This window comes from Rhincodon typus, chromosome 6, assembly GCF_021869965.1.
Source record: "Rhincodon typus isolate 14 chromosome 6, sRhiTyp1.1, whole genome shotgun sequence".
Classification (NCBI taxonomy): Eukaryota; Metazoa; Chordata; class Chondrichthyes; order Orectolobiformes; family Rhincodontidae; genus Rhincodon; species Rhincodon typus.
In genome coordinates, this window is record NC_063337.1 from 98,006,255 (window position 1) to 98,028,837 (window position 22,583).

The window sequence follows — 22,583 nt, forward strand, 5'->3', positions numbered from 1 at the left end:
ATAACTGCTTAAGACTTATGACAGTAAACTTAGTTGCAGGTCTGCAAGACTATATTGCTGGCACCAGTGTCATCTGGCTACTACACTCTGGGGACCAACTGGAGCCTGAAGCTGGATGATTATTCAGGGAAATAAAGGCATGTTATTCATCCTCCTGTTTTCATATTGTCACAGGACTACACTCCTTTCCCCTCTGTTCTGCTCCACAGTATTACCGATGCTGGCCCCAGAAGTATTATTCCTACAGATAACGCTGAATATTGGTACTTGTGGAATGAAAGAAGAGGAAATAGTGGTAGGGCACAAGAAGCATCTCCTTCCATTTTCTCAATTCCGGTTACATGGGTGCCTGTACTACAGCCAGGACCGGGGGGCGGGAGGCGGGGGAGGTGGGATGGGGCAGGAGGGGTCAGGTGGATAGGCCAGAATACCGGATAACTGAATGAGTGATTATATTTGATTGGGCGGGGGGGCGGAGTTGTGGGGTCTGACACATTACAGGGTTGTGCGTCAGTTCCAGGGAAGGGTCACCCCAGGGTAGGTGGGGGAGAGAAGCCTGTCTGTTTGCCCAAATATTTGGGGCAGTGGGGGGGGGGGGGGGGGGGCACAGGTGACAATGTTAAAGGTGTCAGTTCTGAAAGGTGGATCTGGCCGGCGTGGGGATCCAGCAGGTGGAAGGTGGGTTTTGGTCCATGGCTGAGGCCAGAGGTAGGGGTCGAGGGTGGCACTGCTGCCAGTTCAGCGGTAGTTGTGGGTAGTACTGGGTTGTGAAGGATGGTGTGAAATCTGGTCGGCCCTGGTTGGGGAGTCGTTCTCAGGACTCCAGAGGGGCACGCGTGGCAGGGGAACAACTTGTAGCTTTAGAGCTAGTGCAGAGTGGTGAGTTTCAGTTGAGTAGTTAACCAGGAGGTTAGAGTAGGCTTTTAAATTTCTAACCTTTCCTGGGTAACTATTAAACTTAACTGAATTACAACCCTCTAAATTTTCCCACTTTAAAAGGCGTTCATGGAGAGTTTAAAACACAAGCCTATTGGAGGTTCCAATTTCCTGGGAAAGTCCCGTAGAGTCGGCTTTGATGGAGGTTTTGCATGATCCTGAGGCACAACTCCAGTTCTCTTTGGCTATTGGAATAGGTGGACCACGTAGAGCTGAGATTCAAGTACAGCTCATCTGAATCTTTTCAGCATTCACCACCTGGTGGCAAGGAAAGGTTACAGCAAATTGTAATGTGGAATGTGAGTATTTTAAATCAACATAATGAAAATAATAGGAACACATGGGGCGAGCTTTCAACATCAATGCTTGGCAATAGGCTGTGGGAGCAGAATGACAAATAGTCCATCAGATTTTCCTGACAACAGACAGTTTACTGCCCATTACTGTTTAAAATTCAGCCGAAGTTTTACAATAAGTGATTATTTGAACCGGAATCCATAAAAGAATGTGGGCGACACATTTTAAAAAGAAAACTAAAAAAGGATATTGGAAAATGGCCACGAAATAGCATTGCAACTGAAAAATGAGGACTGGCACAACCAGGTCTCCTGTGATTAAGTTCCAGGAGCGTGAAATTATCTTGCACACAGAGCAGCTGGATGAGGACAGCACAGGCAACTGTGTTATCAACATACACTAGAAAACCTTAAGTGGATGGCATCCTGAAATCAGACATCATGACCAACTGACATGAAATTAATATTCAAAATTACTAAAATTACTGTGCATTTAACCTCCTCATTGTTCACTATTCAACCAAAAAGCATGAAATACCAACTAGACTAAACGCCAGTGTTCCCTAAAGGACCCTGCACCCAAATTATAAATTTAGCAATATTTTGGAACTTTTTCTATTGCAACATCTGGAAGCACCCCAGTGTGTTTTTCAGAATCTTTTGGTGAGTTATTGGATTTACAAGAGAGTAATGCCACAGGTTCACAGGGTAGCCCAAAGGGCTCATGTAAATATCCAAATTTTTAGGGTGAGATTCACGGGGTTGTCTTTTACATGGGTAAGAATTTTGAGGGTTTCATGCTTGTACTCAATAGAAGACTGCCACTGTGAAATAAAGTAAAAACTATCAGCATTACAAAATCCCTATCCATTCTCTATCATTTATTTCACACTTCTTTAATCCACTTCTTTCATCTATCCTGTCTTTCTCATGGACATCGACCGACATTTCTTTTCTGAAATTCCTCTCTGGCGGATGGTGGAATTTGAATTCAATAAAATATCTGGAATTAAGTATCTAATGATGACTGTGAATCCATTGTTGATTGTTGGGAAAAACCCATCGGGTTCACTAATGTCCTTTAGGGAAGGAAACAGCCATTCTTACCTGGTCTAGCCTACATGTGACTCCAGACCCACAGCAAAGTGGTTGACTCTTAACTGCCCTCTGGGCAATTAGGGATGGACAATAAATGCTGCCTAGCCAGTGATGCCCTCATCCCATTAACGAATAAAAAAAATGTCAGGTCAGTGGGATGAGAAGAAAGATGATCTATAGTGTGGATCATTGACAATGTTGCCACTGCTGTCAAAGTATATGTCTCTTTAATATGCTGAAAATGAGGTGATTCGAAATCCACTACAGTTGGCAACCCCCTTCTTTAGTTGAACAACTGTTGGAAAGTTGAAATGTGGTCACTAATCTATGCCATAGTTGCCGCCAAACATGAAGATACTAAAAACAGAATGTATAGTTGAAATAAAACAGTGAAATAGGAGGTTCAAGTCTGAGGTATGAGCATAACTTCCTCTCCAAGTAAAACCCTTGTCTCTTAGAGCTGGTTCCTATGTGACAAACACTGGAGCAACAAGGCTCATAATTGCCCAACCTTATGTAAATATGGATGAAATGGGCAACCTAATTACCTTTTATGTAATTTTAGTAGCAAATGTACTATAATCATAATTTCATAGTCATCTTTGTAACACATTCAATCTGTCAGCTAAGAAGTTTAATAAGTATATCACTAACAAGAAATATACATGACCTTTAACATGATTCCACAATTATGTTCTTTACATTTGTATGCAGAAATAATGCACATGTATGAATTATTAATCAGAACACAAAAACATAAAAAAAATACATTATTTAATGCATTGCTCTTTCACAGCTGGGCTTTGCATGCAAATTAATTCAGGGCTGATAATGTGTTAAGGGTCCTACACGGAAAGTGGATAATTAGTGTCCAGGACATGTCTTCATCAAAAATTGACAATTTCTGGCGTGAAGAGGCATATTTTTCTCTCTGCCTTAATATTTTTAGGAAAACCCTCTGTGCAAAACCAACCAAAATGAGGCAGCTTCATCAAGCTGTGCTAAACTTATCAGGGCTGGTTGACCCTGACACTGTCAAAAGCAAAAAGTTGTTTCACTGTTTAGCACCAGCATCTTTCATCTTGATTGGCATAACAGCCCAATAAATCATCAACCTACACCAAAATACATAGCTATCTATTTAATTGGGCAATGCAGCATTCCTGTTTCTGCTTTACCTCACTTCTGAAAAGTGTTATTGACATTTTCAATCAATGAATATGTGCTTTTTTATTATTTATCTTTGGGATTGCAAACATTGCTGGCAAAATGGGTATTTCTCATCCAATAGCCTTTCTGGCCTATTACAGCTTGTTTGATGAATGTGCCTCTTGATGCTGTTTTGTAGGGAGTTCCAGGATTTTGATCCAGCAATTAATGGACTGAAATGTTGGAATAACTGCACAGAGGCCAGTACCCATCACTAAGTCATCCTTTATTTACATGTGTACAATTCACTGGCTGTGACCAGCCAGCTCGGAGTCAGTCCCTGAAGTCAGGAGCCTGTCTGAATCCCCTGTCTATATCTGTCAGCCAGGGCTTCCCGTTTGGCCCAGTTTAACAACCCCAATCAAGGACTGCATGGTCAATGAAATCCACCTAGTTCCAATCACTACAAATATATATCAAAGTCGGAATGGTGTGTGACCTGGGAAGTGATGGTAGTCCTATGTGTCTACTGTATTTGTCCTTCTTGTGTTGGGAGGGATGACTCAGGCCAAAGTCATAGCAAATTATCACAGTTCCCCACACATCAGAGTGGCCAGTCGAGCAGTGGTGAGGCAAATGGCAGCTCCTCCCCTAGAACTGAGGTCCCAGTGGTAGATGTCCCATCTACCGTGATACTGAGAGGCTTTCAGCACTTATGTTCACCAGCACCATTGAGAAGACCATGGCTCTTGCTGAGAGAACACCGCCAAAGTCCTCGAATATAGGATGAACCAGGCGACAGGGAAGTAATGTTGCGGGTGGACGGGAGCTGGTTGAGGTTGGCAGGACTTAAGTGGCGGAGGAGGGGTCAGAAGCAATGTCAGGGAGGTGGCTCTCAGTGCCCTGTCCCTTTTGAATATTCACTGATTGACACTGCTTGAAAAACTGCCTCCACACCCCTTTCCCCTGAGCAGCCATATTGTTTAACCTGTCGTGCATGCTGCACGGTTTGCTCTCAGCTGGATTCATCAAAACACTGCTAGGATGAGGCCCTTAAAGGATCATCAAATTGTTTTATAAATGGTTCAATGGAAGGTCAATCATAGGTTTTCCTGCCCAGAACTTCACTCTGGTGAAGTTGAAAAGATAGCCAGGTACAATGCCAGCCCACTTCCAAATCCATCTGCGGGAAGAGCAGAAGATGTTATCTGTTATCACTGTTTCTCTCCACTGATGCTGCCAGATCTGCTAAATTGTTCCAGCTTTTTTTATTGTTTCGGATTTCCAGCATCCGCCCCATTTTACTTTAGAGAGATCCTGCTGATCCTGACCTACAGTTGCCTGTTGCTGTTAAGCAGATTGGAGGAGTCTGGCACCAAGTTGGCACAGTGGATTGAGATGACCTTTCTTTCTCCCTGCTGTATCATAGAGTCACACAGCATGGAAACAGACCCTCTAGTCTAACCAGTACATGTCGACCATAATCCCAGACTAAACTAGTCCCACCTGCCTGTGCTTGGCCCATATCTCTTCAAACATTTCTTATTCAGGTACTTATCCAAATATCTTTTAAAGCTTTTAACTGTACCTGCATCCAACACTTCCTCTGGGAGTTCTTTCCACACATGAACCACTTCATGTCTTTTTCAACTCTTTCTCTTCTCACTTAAAAACATATTCCCTAGTCTCGAAATACCCCACCGTAGGGAAAAGACACCTGTCATTCACCTTATCTGTAACCCTTATGATTTTATAAACCTCTATAAGGTCACCCCTCAACCTCTCACACTCTAGTGAAAAAAGTCCCAGCCTATCCAGCCTCTCCTTATAACTTAAACCCTCCATTCCTGGCAACGTCCTGGTCAATCTTTTCTGAACTCTCTCCAGGTTAATAATATCCTTCCCGCTGCAAACTCAGACAACATTGCTATTTGATGAAACAAACCAATCCTATGACAAGGATTGTTAAAAGTATAACTCAGTGCATTTTTTTTGAACATAAGAATACACACAGACAATGTTAACTGGGACACACAGCTTAACTTAGTGGCTGCTACTGAGCTCAGAGAGATGGGGCTACAACATCAGACCCTGACTCCGGGTGAGTAATGAGTGATATTAGCTTAAGAAACACTTACTTAAAAGGTACATGCACTTCATGTCACAACATTCCCCCTTTTGTTTTTCTATGCCAGAGGTTTACCCTTTAAAGAATCAGATTTATTATGAGGCAGCAAAACAAAATAATATTGAGATGAATGTTGCGTGTGTTTAAATAAGTATGAGTTGCATTGAATTTCTCAAAGAGATTCTCGTCACAAGGCGTCTCACCATATCCTATCAAATATGACTCATTAACAATCTATCCCACTCCCATGGTATCCCACTCTTATGGCATTCCTCAGGTCTGATTCAATCTGCAAGTTATCACATTCACTCCCTAAACAACTCATCACCCAGCAGATATGTACTGAAAGACCAGCACCCCTTGTGCCTGTACCATCTGTGCACCCTGACAAATCTTGGTAATCTGTTTTTGTCACTCACTGGCAAAATAATGCCATGGTAGCCACAGAGTCACGATGCCCTGGCACATAGCCAACATGGCTGACACTCCTTCACACATACAAACTCATTGTCTCACTCTCGTCACCATTTTACCATCAGGCTACGCACATATCCTGCCCTTACGCACATACCCTCCAACCCTGGCAACATCCTTGTTAATATTTTTTGAACCCTTTCAAGTTTCACAACATCTTTCCCATAGCAGGGAGACCAGACATGAACACAGTATCCAAAAGTGGCCTAACCAATATCCTGTACAGCTGCAATATGACCTCTCAACTCCTATACTCAATGCACTGACCAAGGAAGGCAAGCATACCAAACAACTTCTTCACTATCCTGTCTACCTGCGGCTCGACTTTCAAGGAACTACGAACCTGCAATCTAAGGTCTTCTTGTTCAGCAACACTCCCCAGAGCCTTACCATTAAGTGTATACTTCCTGCCCTGTACTGGCAGCCCTTGGCTTTTAGTGCAGCACCAATCCAGTAACTGGCATAGCATGGCAGACAAGGCAAGGTGTAGATGCTGCAAGCATGCACGTATGTGCTAAGTTTTGAGCACTAAGAGACCAAATGAGCAGCCTGGTTCAATCTGTGACCTGTGCCCTTGCAGCAGCTTTCAATGCAGCAAGTAGAATTATTCTAGTGAAGTTCTCCCAAATTAAAGCAATTTTACCAGAACCCTGGTACTCACTGGCAGGAGTAAGGTGTGATGTCCCAGACTGAAATGACTGGGTAGAGAATTACTTTAGAGCTGCAGGATTACTTAGACATAATGAGTCAGTACTCAATAGTCTTTTTCTTAAATTTCACACTATTATTCTGTTGCACGTGAAGGAGTTGAGGTATGTGAACTTGGCGGAAGCAGACACAATGCAGCATTCAAGAAACACTTACGAACACATGAATAGGAAGGGAATAGAGGGATACAGATCCTGTAAATGATGACAGTTTTAGTACGGAAGAGTAAAATATGACGTCGCAGGCTTGGAGGGCCAAAGGCCCTGCTCCTGAGCTTTATTGTTCTTTGTTCTTTGTTCAAATCAAAATCAAACATTTTTTCTTTGTCTGTATTTGGCCTTTCTTCAACTAATGTTAACTTGGAACCTAAATATGCACATGTCACTTCTACAAGCTCCTGCTATAAACCGAGTTCAGACTCTTGGGACTACTATATCACATCCTGTCTCAGATTAACTCTTGACAGTGGTTTAAGATACACTCCCTTAAATGCACATTATAGCACAACAGTGCAACACTTTGAGACCAAATCATTAAAACTCTGCCCTCCATACAAGAAAGCAGCAACTGTCCATATCGAATTCAGAAACTCACCAAAACAGCTGTAAAAATACTCCAAAGAGACTTTGCAGTGACAGAAGTTAATCTAAATGATCTTGTCGTCAATTTCAGTGTTTGACCCTTTAAGCAGAGTTTTGGCCCCCTCCTGGAGTTGAATGCATGTTATTTGGTGAGTCAAAACCAAATGTATTGAATAGATATGCAGCATCCAGATTAATGACCAAGAGGAAAGAAAACAATCACCAAGTTTGCAGATGACATGAAACAGTTGGGAAGGTAAGTGGTGAAGTTTGTGACACAGAGTCTGCAGAGGGATATTGAAAGGTTACATGAGTGGGTAAAAATAAACTTGGCAGGTGGAATATATTGCCAGAAAATATGAGATTACGCTATTTGGCAGGGGAAATAAAGAAGCTGAATATTATTTCAATGAAGAAAAACTGCAGAAAGCTGCAGCACAGCAGGATTTGGGGGACCTTGTGTATTAAAATCACAAAACAAAAACTAGCATACAAGTTCCAGAGGTAATGGAGAAGGCAAATTGAATGTCAGTCTTTATTTCAAAGAAAACAGAGTATTAAAAACAAAAGTCTTGCTAAAACTATAAAAGGCATTAGATAGGTCACACCCAGAATACTGTGAACAGTTATGGTCCCCTTATCTAAGGAAATATATAATAACATGGGTGAAAATTCATCAGATTCATCCAGGATGAGGACTGATTTTTTTATGAGACAAGATTCAGTAGGTTAAAGTTTAGGAGAATGAAAGGTGACCTTATTGAAATATAAGCGACGTTTAGGGAGCTTGACAGATTAGATGCAGAAAGGTTATTTCCCCTTAGATGACAGTCTAGGTCCAGAGGGTATAACCTCAGAGTAAAGGGTCACATATTTAAAACAGAGATGTCCATTTTTCAGGAATTTGCACTTTGTGGATAGTGAATGTATGGAATTCTTTACAACAGAGTGCTATAGAGCCCAGGTCTTTATAAGTATATTCAAGGCTGAAATTGACAGGGCTGTAGAGGCCAAGTCTTTATAAGAAGATCCAAGGCTGAGAAAGACAAATGTTTTGTCAGTAAGGAATCAAGGATTTTGTGAGAAAGGCCAGAAGGGTACAGCTAGGTATTATCAGATTAGCCATTATCTCATTGAGCAGACTTGATGGACTGAATGGCCTACTTCTGGACCTACATACATGGTGACGAGAACATCAAGTCAGCTGGCATCACTTGGAAAGTGTCGGATATATTAATGTAATGCCCATAGGCCACCCTCAGCACTGGACATCCTATGGGAGCTGCCAGAAGAGGCTGGAGAGGTATCAGGTTTTGGCAGCACCATCTCCAGTCGTGCCACAGGTCCAGATTTTACACTCAAGATTATTTTCCAAATAACAATTCAAATAACTGCATGAAGCTTCATTATTTTAGCAATGTCTCTCTGCATCTCAAAATGATAGTTGCCTACTGCGGCTATCATTATCATTCCTCAGACACAAACTGGGTCCCTTATGTAACAAAAGGATTACCGTGCACCTGCTCAACTGGTTGTGCCTGAATTCTATGGGGATATTGATGTCAGTGAGTGAGATCATTAGTAATCGATCCTATTGGGAGATGTTCTCATCCTTTACTCTAATGTTACATTCTTCCTCCAACAAACAATATCGCTACATCAAATTTGAAGGAGTCCAAATTGACATGACTGAATCAGGAGTCAGAATCTAAGGAAATGGGATAGGCCACTTAGAAAGTTTTCACTCAGAGACTGATGAGCCTCTGGAATTCTCTACCACAGAAAGTGGTTGAGGCCAAAACATTGAATGCTTTCAAGGAGTTAGATATAGTTCTTACGGCTGAAGGGATCAAAAGATATGGGGAGGAAGTGGGAACAGGAACTAAGTTTGATGATCAGTTCAATGATAAAAATGAATGGAAATGAGTTTTTAATTGGAGGCTACTTGCGGGAGCTTATTCATAATTTGGAGATGTTGGCTCACTCGTCATCATTTCCTGCCAAACACGGGCTCCTTGTACATTTGCAAATTTCTCTATTTATTAAACTGAGAATTCTACTCAATCTCAGAACATGGTGTGACAACAGTGAGGTACAACTACTTGGCAACAGCTTAATTCAAAATTGCTCATGTGAAATGGTTGCCTGAGCATCTAAATATGGTAAAATTCATCGCAGTCTTAAAGGATTAACAATATGTGTGTAAAATAGAAGGCACACTCTTTAAATGTACACATTGGGACCCCTGCGCCAGTTTTAAGACCCCTTCCTGAACTTGAGCTGCCTTGCATTCAAGCAAATGGGTGGAACTTGTGATCAAATTGGTGATCTTCAAAAAGGACCTTTTGGGTCCATCTCCAAAATGCTTTTTCCAAAAGTATTTCTCTAAAAAGTGGAACTAGGAAAATTACTGTTATCAGCTCTCAAAGCAACCCAAAGACTTTTGTCGCACCACCCTCACCACCCCTCAATATCTTCAACTCTGATGAAGAGTTATTTAGATTCAAAATGTTGGCACAGTGGCTCAGTGGTTAGCACAGCTGCCTCACGGTGCCAGTGACACGGAGTTGATTCCAGCCTTGGGTGACCGTCCGTGTGGCATTTGCACATTCTCCCCCTGTATGTGCAGGTTTCCTTGCACAGGTGGCATGGTGGCTCAGTGGCTAGCACTGCAGCCTCACAGCACCAGGGACCTGGGTTCAATTCCACCCTCGGGTGACTGTCTGTGTGGAGTTTGCACATTCTCCCTGTGTCTGTGTGGGTTTCCTCCGGGTACTCTGGTTTCCTTCCACAGTCCAAAGATGTACAGGGTAGGTAGATTGGCCATGCTAAATTGCCCGTAGTGTTCAGGGGTGTGTGGGTTATAGGGGGATGGGTCTGGGTCAGATGCTCCAAGGGTTGGTGTGGATTTGTTGGGTTGAAGGGCCTGTTTCCATGCTGTAGGGATTCTATAAGTCCAAAGATGTGCAGGTTAGGTGGATTGACTATGCTAAATTGCCTGTTGTGTCCTGGGTGGAAAATGCAGGGCTAGGGCTGGGTGGGATGCTTTTTGGAGGGTCAGTGTGGACTTGATGGGCCAAATGGCCTGTGTCCACATTTTAAGGATTCTATGATTAGATAGCTTGTTTTCCCTCCATGGATGCTGCTTGACCCGCTGTGATTTCCAGCATGTTTTTGTTTTCTGCACAGATTCTAGAATCTGCAGTAATTTGCTCCACTCCCTTCTGATTGATTAACTTTTTGATTATCATTGTTTATGGAGGTTATGGGGATACAGTGGGTAAAAGTATTTGATCAGCCATGATCATACTAAATACCAGAACAGGCTCAATGGGCTGAATGGCTTAATCCTGTTCCCATGTTCCTATTTCCTTACAGGACAATCTGGCTTTAATTTACAGCTACTTTCGCTGGAGCTTTCAGGGGTGCCCAATTAGCTCACTGGCTTAACGTAAATGAAGCTGGGGGCTGGGTTTACTGCATTAATATTTTGGTTATATCAACTCTGACTCAGGGTTCCCAATGTAGATTAACAGAAGACAATTTGATCTTCATGTCATTTTCCCATCTTAAAGCCCACAAATTTTAAATTATGTTGCATAAGCACAACTTGCACATGCTGATTAGCGAGGTACATATACACTTCAAGAATAAACTAATTTACAAAACTAGCGTTGTGCTAAATTAAAAGAGACAAACTATCTTTATCTCTGCCTTGTGAGATAAAGTTGTAACTGCAACTGCTTCTCCCTTCTCAGGGTTTGCTGTCATTTAAATGTTTTATTCAGGCATATTGTAGAGTACAAACTTTCTTGTGTGTCAAATGGAACTAAACCAGCAACTGTAGCACTTCTTTCTGACAGTAGCGAAAACAAAATAACTACATTGTAACCACTTAGTGAAATAGATGGAATTCACTCGATAAGGAGAACTGTAGCGCCCTCTGTGTGTCAAGTACAGGTTAAAAAATACAGCATGAACTATCAGCTAGATTGTATGGGAATTTACTCCCAAAATCTACAAATTAACACAACAGTTCGCACAGGCTCAAATGCAAATTATTCCTGTCAGAAAATGTAATTTCCATGATACTTTGCACTAGTTGAACAAACATCAGACTGAAAATCGACACACCCCAAGATTGAATGAGTTACTATGGCATTAATTGAAAAAGCCTCTCAAAACTATTTTTCTGAAGAAGGGTCCTGACCCAAAACGTCAGCTTTCCTGTTCCTCTGATGCTGCCTGGCCTGCTGTGTTCCTCCAGCTCCACACTGCGTTATCTCTGACTCCAGCATCAGCAGTTCTTACTACCTCTCAAAACTAAACTGTTCTGGATGCAAGGACAGTAAGAGACACCTTTTAAAATTACTTACATTACTCAAAATTGTCTAATAAAACTGACTATTGTAGTCATTTTCCATTACTTGAAATTTGGTTCCTGATAGGTGATGCAGATTAAAAATACGAAATTTTCATGAAAATGTAGTTACAGACTGCATTAATAACCTGCACGAGGTTATCACTAAATCAAAGAATAAAATGAAAGTTTAAAAATAACTATTTTCAAATGTTGTCACAGCCATGTACATAAGCATTCTTCAAAGTCGATCATGAGTTGAAACTTTGTGAGTGTGTGAGATGTGTGTATATGTGCAGTGTGCATCTCTGTGGATATGCATGTCTGTGTGTAGTGTGTGTCTCTGTCAGTGTGTGTGTCTGAGAGTGGTGTGTGTCTCTGTCAGTATGTGTATCTGTGCAGTGTGCGGCTGTGTGAGTGTGTGTTTCTGTGTGTGATGTGTGTCTTTGTCAGTTTGTGTGTCTGTGTGTGCTGTGTTTGTCTGTGTAGTGTGTGTGTCCGAATGTAGTGTGTCTCTGTCAGTGTATATTTCCATGTAGTGTGTGTTTCTGTCAGTGTGTTTGTCTGTGTAATGTTTTCCTCTGTGAATGTGTGTGTCTGTGTGTGTAGTGTGTGACTCTGTCAGTGTGTCTGTCTGTGTAGTGTGTGTCTCTGTCAGTGTGTGTCCGTGTAGTATGTGTCTCTGTGAGTGCATGTCTCTGTGTGTGCAGTGTGTGTCTCTGTGAGAGTGTGTCTGTATGTAGTGTGTGTCTCTGTGAGTGTGCATTGTCTGTGTATATGTAAATGCAGCCACCTTTTAATTGGCGAGCAACACAATTTAAAAATAGCCAGCAGCAAAGCTGTAGAAGAACAACACCAAGGTTAATTTCTTACAAAGTACTGGTGCATGTTCCTTTCGTGAAGATACTGGTGAAAGCACTGAGATGTATCCCAGGCAGGGGAGGGAGGCAAGTAAACCTGGCAGTAATTTGGAAATCCTCTCTAGCCACAAGTGAGATGCTAAAGGACTGCTAATGATGTTCTATCATCTTTAAAAAAATAAAGGGATGAAGGGATAGACCAAGAAATCTCAGGCCATTCTCTCTAGCCTTGGTGGGGAAGTAATTAGATAGAATTATGAAGGGCAGGTAGAGAGAGCTCCCTGGCATCATACAGCTAGATTTCTAAAAAGGAACTGATTTCACCCCCTCAATATCCAGCTATTTATGACCACAGGCAACAATTCCTGCTGGTGCACACCTGCTGAGCAGGGAGCTGCCACAATGTTTATATTCTCCAAACTCCCAGGTACAGTGAATGTTCACTTCCAACCTGGAGAAGGTATCTCCAGATGGCATGGCCAATGACCCCAGTGTGAAATCCCTCAGACTGTTGCAGAAAACCAATGCAATGCTTCCCATGCATCCACTAGGGCCATCAATGAAATGACAATCAGTCTACTAAGATGCACTTTCATTTCCTGAACCAGTCAGTACTCTGGTACTCACTGGACCATGTCTCCAGGATAGTGGCTGTTTACTGTGCTCTGAACAGCATAGCTCATTATCAGGTTGACAACTTTTCAGACGGAAGTGATGGACTGGCCTCATATCTCCTCAAATGTGGAGTCCGACCAAGAAACTGAGGGTGGAAAAGCTGATGATCATATTGCTGAAGAAGCCAAGGCAGTAGGAAAACACGGCAGGCAGCCCTGAAGAATCTAATAGCAAAGTGGGGGCAACTGGGTGCTTGGAAGGTGTAACGGAGAGAGGTAGGGCACGTCTGGAATCTACCAAGTGACATTCCCTGGATGGCTAGTGGTTTCTCCTGCTCAATGTCAGTGTGTAGTAGCACCTCTCTCACCTCTGGAGAAAATGGAGCATATGGTTGAAGGTCAAGCTCCATTGACCATCTCTTGCCTGGCCAATGAATTAATGCAGTTGTAACTTGAGCAAAGGCATGAAGATCCTGCATATCCTGCAACAGAGTGTTCTGCTCAACCTGGCCCTCATGATAGCTACCACCCATTCCACGCAGGCAGACATGCATTGGAGACCCAACACAAGACAGAATATGGGCAAATATCTCAGCCCTTTGGTGTAGTCTATACATGGCCGCGCCAGCCATCCCCTTGCTTGGCTGTATCTCCGCCAGTTCATTAGTGGCCAAGTCCAGATGTTCATCGTCAATAACTGATACAGCAGCTGCCTGTTCTTTTGCATAATTCACAGTATCAGAAAGAACTGCTACAAATTCCTAAGTGCTGGACTGTGTCAGTACTGTGTTCAATAGCATTTGAACCCAAGTATACTTTTGAGAAAATATCACCCACAAAAATTACCTCTGGACTGATGCAGAGTGGGAGGCATGCTTTGATGGTGCATTTCCATGGGGTCCAAGTCTTCCTCCTCAGAGGTGCTGTCAAAGATGGGTCTAGGGGGATAATTTTGTTACAAGAAAAATTTTCATATTCTTGCACTAGTTCAGGTGTGGGATCATTTGGCTACAAAGAAGAATATAATGATTTGTTTTATGTTCTGAGCCACCACATAGATGTTGAATCATGTGCAACTGGGAGTAGCAGATGGAGGCTATCTGACTCGATTGGCATACACAAGTCAATATCCTACTCCATACAGCTGTGGTCTCTATGACCTCCTGCCAGCTCCACCAGCTCACCAAAGGGGTCAAAACCCTAATGTTGGGCATAAGCCCTGGTTACATTCACACTTATTGTGCACAGTCTGCCAGCAGGGGACATGAGCACTATCCCTGCATTCAGAGATACACATTGAGATACATATATACTAGAATGATACCAGAAATGATGGATTTTAGATACAAACACGTATTAGAGAAATTGTGCTTATTCTCCGTAAAGCAGAGAAGATTAAGAGGTAACCTAATTGAAACATGCAAATTATGAACAATTTTGAAGAGTACGGAAGATATTCTGTTTCCACAAGTTGGTATGCCAGTAATTAGGAATTATAATTTCAAAATTGTCGGCAAGACAGCTAGGAGTGAGATGAGGAGAAACTTCTTTATTCAGAGACTTGCTAGGATTTGGAGTGCACTACCTGGGAGAGAGGTGGCTGTGGATTCCATAAAAATGGTTATAAAGAGAGCTGGATATATTCCCCAGAATGCACCAGGGAAGCCTTTGCTTATTCGACCCTGGGCCAGCAACTGGTGCCCTTACTTGTTCCTGGCCATATGATGGTACCTGGTGGTGTCTTTTTGGTTGTTTGCAACGCCCTTTCTTGCTAGCTACTGCTACCTCCTGGATCTGTATGGGCTACTGCTCAGGGGGCTGTTCCAACAGACTTGCTGTAGTGCCTTTTACTGTGGGCCAATGGACCATTAAGGAGGAAGAGGATGGGTGAGGGGGGGGGGTGCGTGGTTGGGGAGGAGGAGAAGTGCATGGGGACACTCTGTCGGAATTGGCTGGCACCCTTTGAGCCAGAAGGAGGAGCTCTGATATGTCTTGGTGAGCCTTGAGGGCTGAGGGGGCATGTGTAGCCTCTCCAAGAGATGCTGTTGGGTTTTGGCTGCCCTGGAGCACAGTGAGTGAGGGTTGCCTAGTGAAGATCTCAGGAAGGGTACAGCACAGGGAATGGCTACAAGTCAGAAGGTAAGGAGCAGCTTTCCGTGTTGGAGGCTGTATCTTAGCATGGATAGAGGATTGGCTAACTAATAGAAGGGAGTTGGGATAAGTGGCACATTTTCAAGATGATGAACTATAAGTAGTAATGTTCCACAGGAAACAGTGCTAGGAACAGAATTATTTACAATGTATACTAATGACTAGGATGAGGAAAGTGATAGTGCTATCATCAAGCTTGCAGATAAGACAAACATAGGTGGGAAGGCAAGTGGTGATGATGACTCAAAGAGCCTGCAGAGGGATGCAGACGTGTCACATGAGTGGCAATAAAACTGGCAGATGGAATATAATGTGGGAAAATGTGTGGTTAAATATTTTGGCAGGAAGAATAGAGGAGCATTATTTAAATGGAGAAAGACTGCAGAAGGCTACCGAAGGTTTTGAAAGTCCTCAACCATGAATCACAAAGAGTTGGCATTTAAGTTCAACGGGTAATTGAGGAGTCGAATGGAATATTGGTCTTCCTTTCAAAGGGAATGGAGTATAAAAGTAGGCAGCTTTTGCTAAAACCATGCAAGGCAATAATCAGACAACAATTGGAAAACTGTGAGTAGCTTGGGGCTATTTATCTAAGGCAAGATTTACAGGCATTGAAAGCAATCCAGGGATATTTCACTAGGCTTATACCAGGTATGGAGGGACTGTCTTATGAGGACAGGCTGAGTAGATTGGGCCTGTGCCCATTGGAATATAGAAGAATGAGAAACAACCTTATTGAAACTTTCAAGATTCTTGGACTTGACAGGGTCAATGCAGAATGGTTATATGCCCTGTGGGAGGGTCTAGGACCAGTGAGTGTAATCTCAGAATAAGTGTCATATGTTTAAGACAGAAATGAGAAGGAATTCCTTCTCTCAGAGCAGTGAATCTGTGGAGTTCTTTACCGCAGAGGTCTGTTGAGGCTGGGTCGTTAAGTATATTCAAGGCTGAGATTTTTAATCAGCAAGGGAATCAAGGGTTATGGGGTAAAGGCAGGAAAGTGGAGTTGAAGATAATCAGATCAGACATGATCTCATTGAATGGCAGAGCAAATTTGATGGGCAGAATGGCCCACTTTCGCTCCAAGACTTTTTGCTGTTAAGGTCTGAGAAATGGTGCCTGTCATGTAATATACAATACTGCAGTAAATAACATGTAGACAAATCTTATGACGCTCAATGAAATTTCTAATCTTAATTTCTTAATGATGTTAAAGCAAAGTGGCACTAAAAGGAGTTACTAGATGCAGGCTCCCTGCACCAGTAAGAAGAATGAGGTTTGGGGTAACCACAGATTTAATGTGTTCCGAATGAACTGTATTTCTGTTTCATCCAAGTATTAGAGTGTAAAAGACAATAAAACATTTGATGTTGTGTGTGACTAAGATATTTCGGAGGTGTTTGAGCCAAAGCCACCTTCTATGGTTATGTCCTTGTTCTATCCATAAGAACATAAGAACTAGGAGCAGGACTAGGCCATTTGGCCCATCAAGCCTGCCTCACCATTCACTACGATCATGGCTGATCCTTTCATGGACTCAGCTCCATCTACCCACGCGCTCACCACGACCCTTAATTCCTTTACTGTTTAAAAATCTACTTATCTTTGCCTTAAAAATATTCAACGTGGTAGCCTCATCTGCTTCACTGGGCAGGAAATTTCACAATTCACAACCCTTTGGGAGAAAAGGTTCCTCCAACTCAGTCTTGAATCTGCTACCCTTTATTTTGAGGCTATGCGCCCAGTGCTTGTTTCAACCACCAGTGGAAACAATCTTTTCTATTCCTTTATCTCTTGCAAATTCATTCTTCTTATCTTATTACAAATACATGTGTGAATAGAACATCTCTGGGGCATAGCATCTAACCTTTTGGTGAAAATGTTTCAGAACTAGGTTCTCCCAGTTGAGATGAAAAGTCAGTGACCTGATGGTATCAGGGCTCCTGAGTGTTGTAGCTCCTTTTATGTTTTTACTGTGAACCTCAGCAGGTGAGTTAAAGCCAGTTGCACAGTAGTTCATTAACGTAGCATTGATAGCACTTGTTAATTAAGACATATACAACGAACGTGAGGCATCTGATGGAGGTGCCTCCCATCCAAATTTGTATGTGACAATCCTCTGCACTGGCAACATTATAAAACTAACTCACATTCCAAGCAAACTCACACTCTGTGGAGAGTGACACTAATGCTGGTGGAGTGCAATAGATTAATATTCCTCTTGCAATCTTGGAGTCAGATTCTCTTGAGCCACCCACAGACACTGAACTCCATTGCCACCTCCTTCCAGGTTGTCTTTGTCAGTCAGGATGGCATCCTGTCATGATTTTTCAGAAGCATAACATCCTTTCTCTCTCAGACAGCCTGCAGAAAGACATCTGAGGAGGTGCCGCTGAAGCCTGGAGACATTTTCTGTCTGGCCTTCAACATCTCCAGGGATGAGTGGGGATGAAGAGCAAAGGTTGAGTGATGCTCCTATATTGTAGAGAGTAAAGCGCTATCCAGGTGACTTATAAACATTGCACCTGGATGTTGAAGCCCAGCAGCCTTCAGTACGTTTTGTCTGTAAGATTTAATGCTCTATTCACACAGGCATTTGTAATGAGCTAAGAAGGATGAATTTGCAAAAGACAACCTGTCCCTTTTTGAAACCAGTCGTCTGAAAAATAGATTCTGACAATACTTTTCCATTAGGTTTCTTTAAAATGTTAGATATTGACACATACTAGAATTAAGAGAGGATTGGGTGTCAATCCAGACAAGAAAATTAAAGGCTGCAATCTTTATTTATCCACACGCTTGAAGAGCCAAGCCACCAAATTTGGCTTCAGTTTAATTTGTGACATTTTCAGACAATTACATTTGGGAACCAATTTCAAGATGGGACAAATGTTCTGCACAATTCAACAAGAAATGGTATATGACTCAAATGTGTACCAAAGGCAGCTTTGACACAGAATAGATATCGTGAGCAAACATTGTTTCATTTACTACTTTGCTAAATCTAATTAGCCTCAGTCAGGATCATTTGCAAAGAGCAAATTCACCATCTCAACGCAAGTATTAAAAGTGTACCTGAAAAAAGAAGTCCAGAACAGAGTTGTGGTTGCCAGGAGAGTTCACTGTTTCCATGGCGACACCTCCTTGCATATATTCCATCTGGTGCTGTTGAAAGAGTGTCTCGTGTATATACTGATGGATCTTCTCATTCGTCATGTTGGTACAAAGCTGAGGGATAAAAGCACTCATTTCATTTTTTTTTCTAGTGCAGATTAATGTTTGTAGCAATAGCGGTAAATTACTGCTGATATTTACCGATCACTATTCCCAAATATGAACTATTTCTCAAGCTTTTTAAAATGTGTACATTTCTAATTTTCATGACATGATTTTATGTTCCTGGTACAAAGAGCTTGCTGAGAGTGAGAATATCATGAATTTGGCTATAACCTGGCCTGATTTCTTCAATGCTTAGTCCTCTTTTGATACCAGCATGGGACAATCTAGGTAAAGAATTGATTTGTCACAACGTACCGTTTAAAAATATTTGTTAATTGAGACAATTATATAATGTTGCAGTTTTCCCTTATTTAATCACTTTTGCTGGTGTCTAAAAATCTCCAACAAAAGGTCTACCAGTCAATAATAATTTAACGTTACTGATCTAAGAACCCAACAGTAATCCTGCTGTTTGCCAATTAAAGTTGACACATCTCAATGCTCAAAATACCTTTAAATATTTGATAAACTTCGATGAATAATAAGAAGGGCAAATTCTTAAGCAAAGTTCTGGTGACTAATGTTGAATGAATTCGGAGACAGTTAACACCATTGTCAAAAATAGCTAGTCATATTTCTCAAGTAAAAATACAACAACAAATTGAATACTAAAAACGTTACACAACTAAACCTCGTGGTGTGTAATCCTAGAAGGATTGCAGAACATTTTCATCACTGATAGAAGGATGTAAGTTACTCAATACAGTAAAAGGTTATTATTTCTGAAAAACTGAATTTCAAAGGATATGAGGATTTATCAACAGTTAGGGAAACAATCTTAATATTTTCTTTCCTATAATCAAAGGCAACAGCTTATTTTATTTCACTCATTCTAATAGCCCAAATGAAATCTTGCTCACTGTAACTCGCAGGGGCTATGATGAACTTGAGTGATGAAAATTTGGATTGGAAATTTCATGGTTGACCAGATGCATTTCTGTTAGTGAAATTGCAACCCAGTGGAGCCCAGCTTCCTTGTGAAATACTGCCTGCAAATGCTGCATCAGCTTTGGAAATCACCCTTATTGTACTATCAGTGAATCAGCTATTGCAAGTTGAATCATCAAGGGGGAACCAAGTCTGGTTACTCTTTGTGACTGATCCAGAACTGAATGCTAACCTCCTTGCTCAGGCTTACAGACTGACACAGGTACAGATAGAGTCAAAGTCAGTAAGCAACAACACCAAACATTTTGGTAACATTTGAAAAGTCCATTAGTTTCCCTGGTGGTCAAATCCTCCAATTGCTCAGAGAGAATTAGAACTAACTAAACTCTTCTCTAACAGCAGCCATCTCTTTCAACTCTCCTTTCGCATTTCACCGCTATAAGCAAAGCTAAGTAGCTTATGAGTTCCTTCATTTCAAAAATAGAGGCAATCCAATCAATGGCCTCAATCTTTTTCCTCACCTCAGTCCCCACCCCTTCCAACAGCAATCTGTTGTCTTGTGCCCCTCATACCTCTTCCAGTCATTAATAGCCTCCTCTTCTTTCGTATTTGCTCATTCAACTGTATTCTGGTCCAAATGCTAACCATTCAACTATCTTTCCACAACCTATTCTGTACTTAATTACAGAAATCTCCCATTCTAGGTGTGAAGTTGCCTGGAGTAGCTCCATGTCCTTAGAACAGGGAGAGGGGAGCAAACACGACCACTGCCTCACTGGTTTTACTATGTTTTGTCCTGGCCCAGATCCCAAACATATTCAATCCTTTGAGTAAATTGCCTCATTGTCAGGATCAGAGATTTCTGATCAGAAACATTTATTTCCCACAGGTCGAAGCTGCTGCACATACCTCATGCTGTTCACGTTCAGAATCTCTCGCTTTGTGAGCATTCAAGAGAGGGGGCGCGGTGTGCCAGCTTTTTGAGGGGTGGGAGGCTTAGTGAGAACAAAAAGCTCAGAGGGCTGGCATTGAGAAAGTGTGTGAGGGAATGGATGAGGTCATTAGCCCAGCAACAAGGTGGGTTAGGAAGCAGGCGAGGCTGCCGGCTTGGAGTGTCATCTGAGAGAGGATTAGCTGGGCAATCAAAGATGATCACCAAATCACCAACAGTTGGGTCTTGTGGCCCTGATGATCGCCAAATCACCAGCAATCAGGTCTTGCGGCCCTACATAAGCTGACTAGGATGATCGCTGGTCTGGAGGGATTGTCTTATGAGCAAATGATAAACAGGTTGAGGCTACACTCGCTGGAGTTTAGAAGAAGGAGAGGTGATCTCATTGAAACATATAGGATTCTTAAGGGACTTGATAGGGTAAATGCTGAGAGAATGTTTTCTCTCATGGGTGAGTCTAGGACTATAGGGCATAGCCTCAGAATAAAGGACCACTAATTTATGACTGAAATAAGGAGGACCTTTTCCTCCGAGGGTTGTGAGTCTTTGGAATTCCTCGCTGCAGAGAGCTGTGGGGTCAGAGTCCTTGTGTCTATTTAAGGCTGAGCTAGATTCACGATTAGTAGAGCAATCAAGGGTAAGGGGGAAGAGGCAGGAAAATGATGTGAATGGCAGATCAGGCTCCGTCGGGGAGGTGGGGTTGGATTGAATAGACTATTTCTGTGCCTAACTCTCTCAGTCTTACTTAAAACCAGTGGGAAATGATGTTAACATTAATTTTGCAAGGCTAAACAGAAATACAGGTCTCATTATGTCAACAATATTAAAGCAAATCAATGTAAAATGGGGCAATTTAAAATGGGTACTTAAACTACTCTAGCTTCTGTCTCACTAATGCGCTGTACTGCTGTAACAAGGCTTTTATAATGGAGTTCCATTGCAAATTCCAGTTGCCTTCCTAGATTACTTTCTCTAACTATGATAGTCTCTTGTGATTCATGTACTAGGACACAGATTTCTCAGTACTGCAGCATTCTACAGCTCCGTTACCTTTAAATAATATTCCTGCTTTTATATTCTTCCTGCTAAAGTAGACAAGATCACATTTTCCTCCATTATTTGCCATCTTTCACATTTTTGTGCACTCACTTAACATATCTATATTTCTTTGCAGGCTCATGGTGGCCTCCACACAACTTGTTTTCCCATCTATGTATCATCAGCAAATTTGACTACAATACAGCCTCTTTATCCCATCACCTGAACCATTAATACAAAGCGTAAACAGTTGAGGGTCAAGGACCAATTTTGGCACCCCACTTGTTACAGTCTGCCAAACCAGAAATGGCCCATTCATCCTGACCCTCTGTTGTCTGATAGTTAAACAACCCTCTATAAATGCTAATAAAGGCAAAGGGAAAATCATCATAGTCCTACCAGGCAATCAGTTGCTCTCTCACTAGAGAGCAACTAATCTTCCGGTGAAGGGAGAGTTTGAGAAGGTGGGAGCTCCATGTTGACTTTAGCCGGTGCAGGATTTTAACCCATGATGGGGACATTATTCTGCATCAGCTATCGAGCCAACTGAACTAAAACCACCCCTGATATATGCCAACCTATCATCTCTAATAACTTGAGGTCTTCATTTATAATGTAATGATTTATATGCCAACTTATCAGATGCTTATTCAAAATCTAAAGACAGTGGCATAATGGTGACTTCACTGGACTAGTAAGCTGAAGGCTTAGATTCATGTCCTGGAAAGAAAATACTGGATCAAAGTTCATCATGCTACTGCTGGAATTTGAATTCAATTGCTACGTCTGGAATTAAAAAAAAACTATTTGGTTCACTAATGTTCTCTAGGGATGGAAATCTACCATCCTTAACTGGTTGAGCCTACACGTGACTCCAGACCCACAGCAATATGGTTTACCCTTAGCTGCCTTCTGAAATGGCCTAGCAAGACTCTTAGTTCATGGGCTAATAGGGACAGGCGACAAATGATAGTCTTTCCACCAATTCCCTTATCCCATGAAAGAATAAAGGAAACATGTTCCCATTTATCCACATTACACGTTACATCCTCAAAGTACTCCAGTAGGTTA

General features: G+C 42.0%; 1 protein-coding gene across 1 annotated transcript in view; it reads right to left on the reverse strand.

Moving 5' to 3' along the window:
• Positions 1-22,583, reverse strand: part of myo16 (myosin XVI) — a 301,066-nt gene that overhangs the window by 91,629 nt on the left and 186,854 nt on the right. The window contains exon 21 of the mRNA XM_048598425.1: positions 18,431-18,583. Coding sequence (XP_048454382.1) covers positions 18,431-18,583 — 153 coding nt within the window. The remainder of the gene's footprint in view (positions 1-18,430; positions 18,584-22,583) is intronic.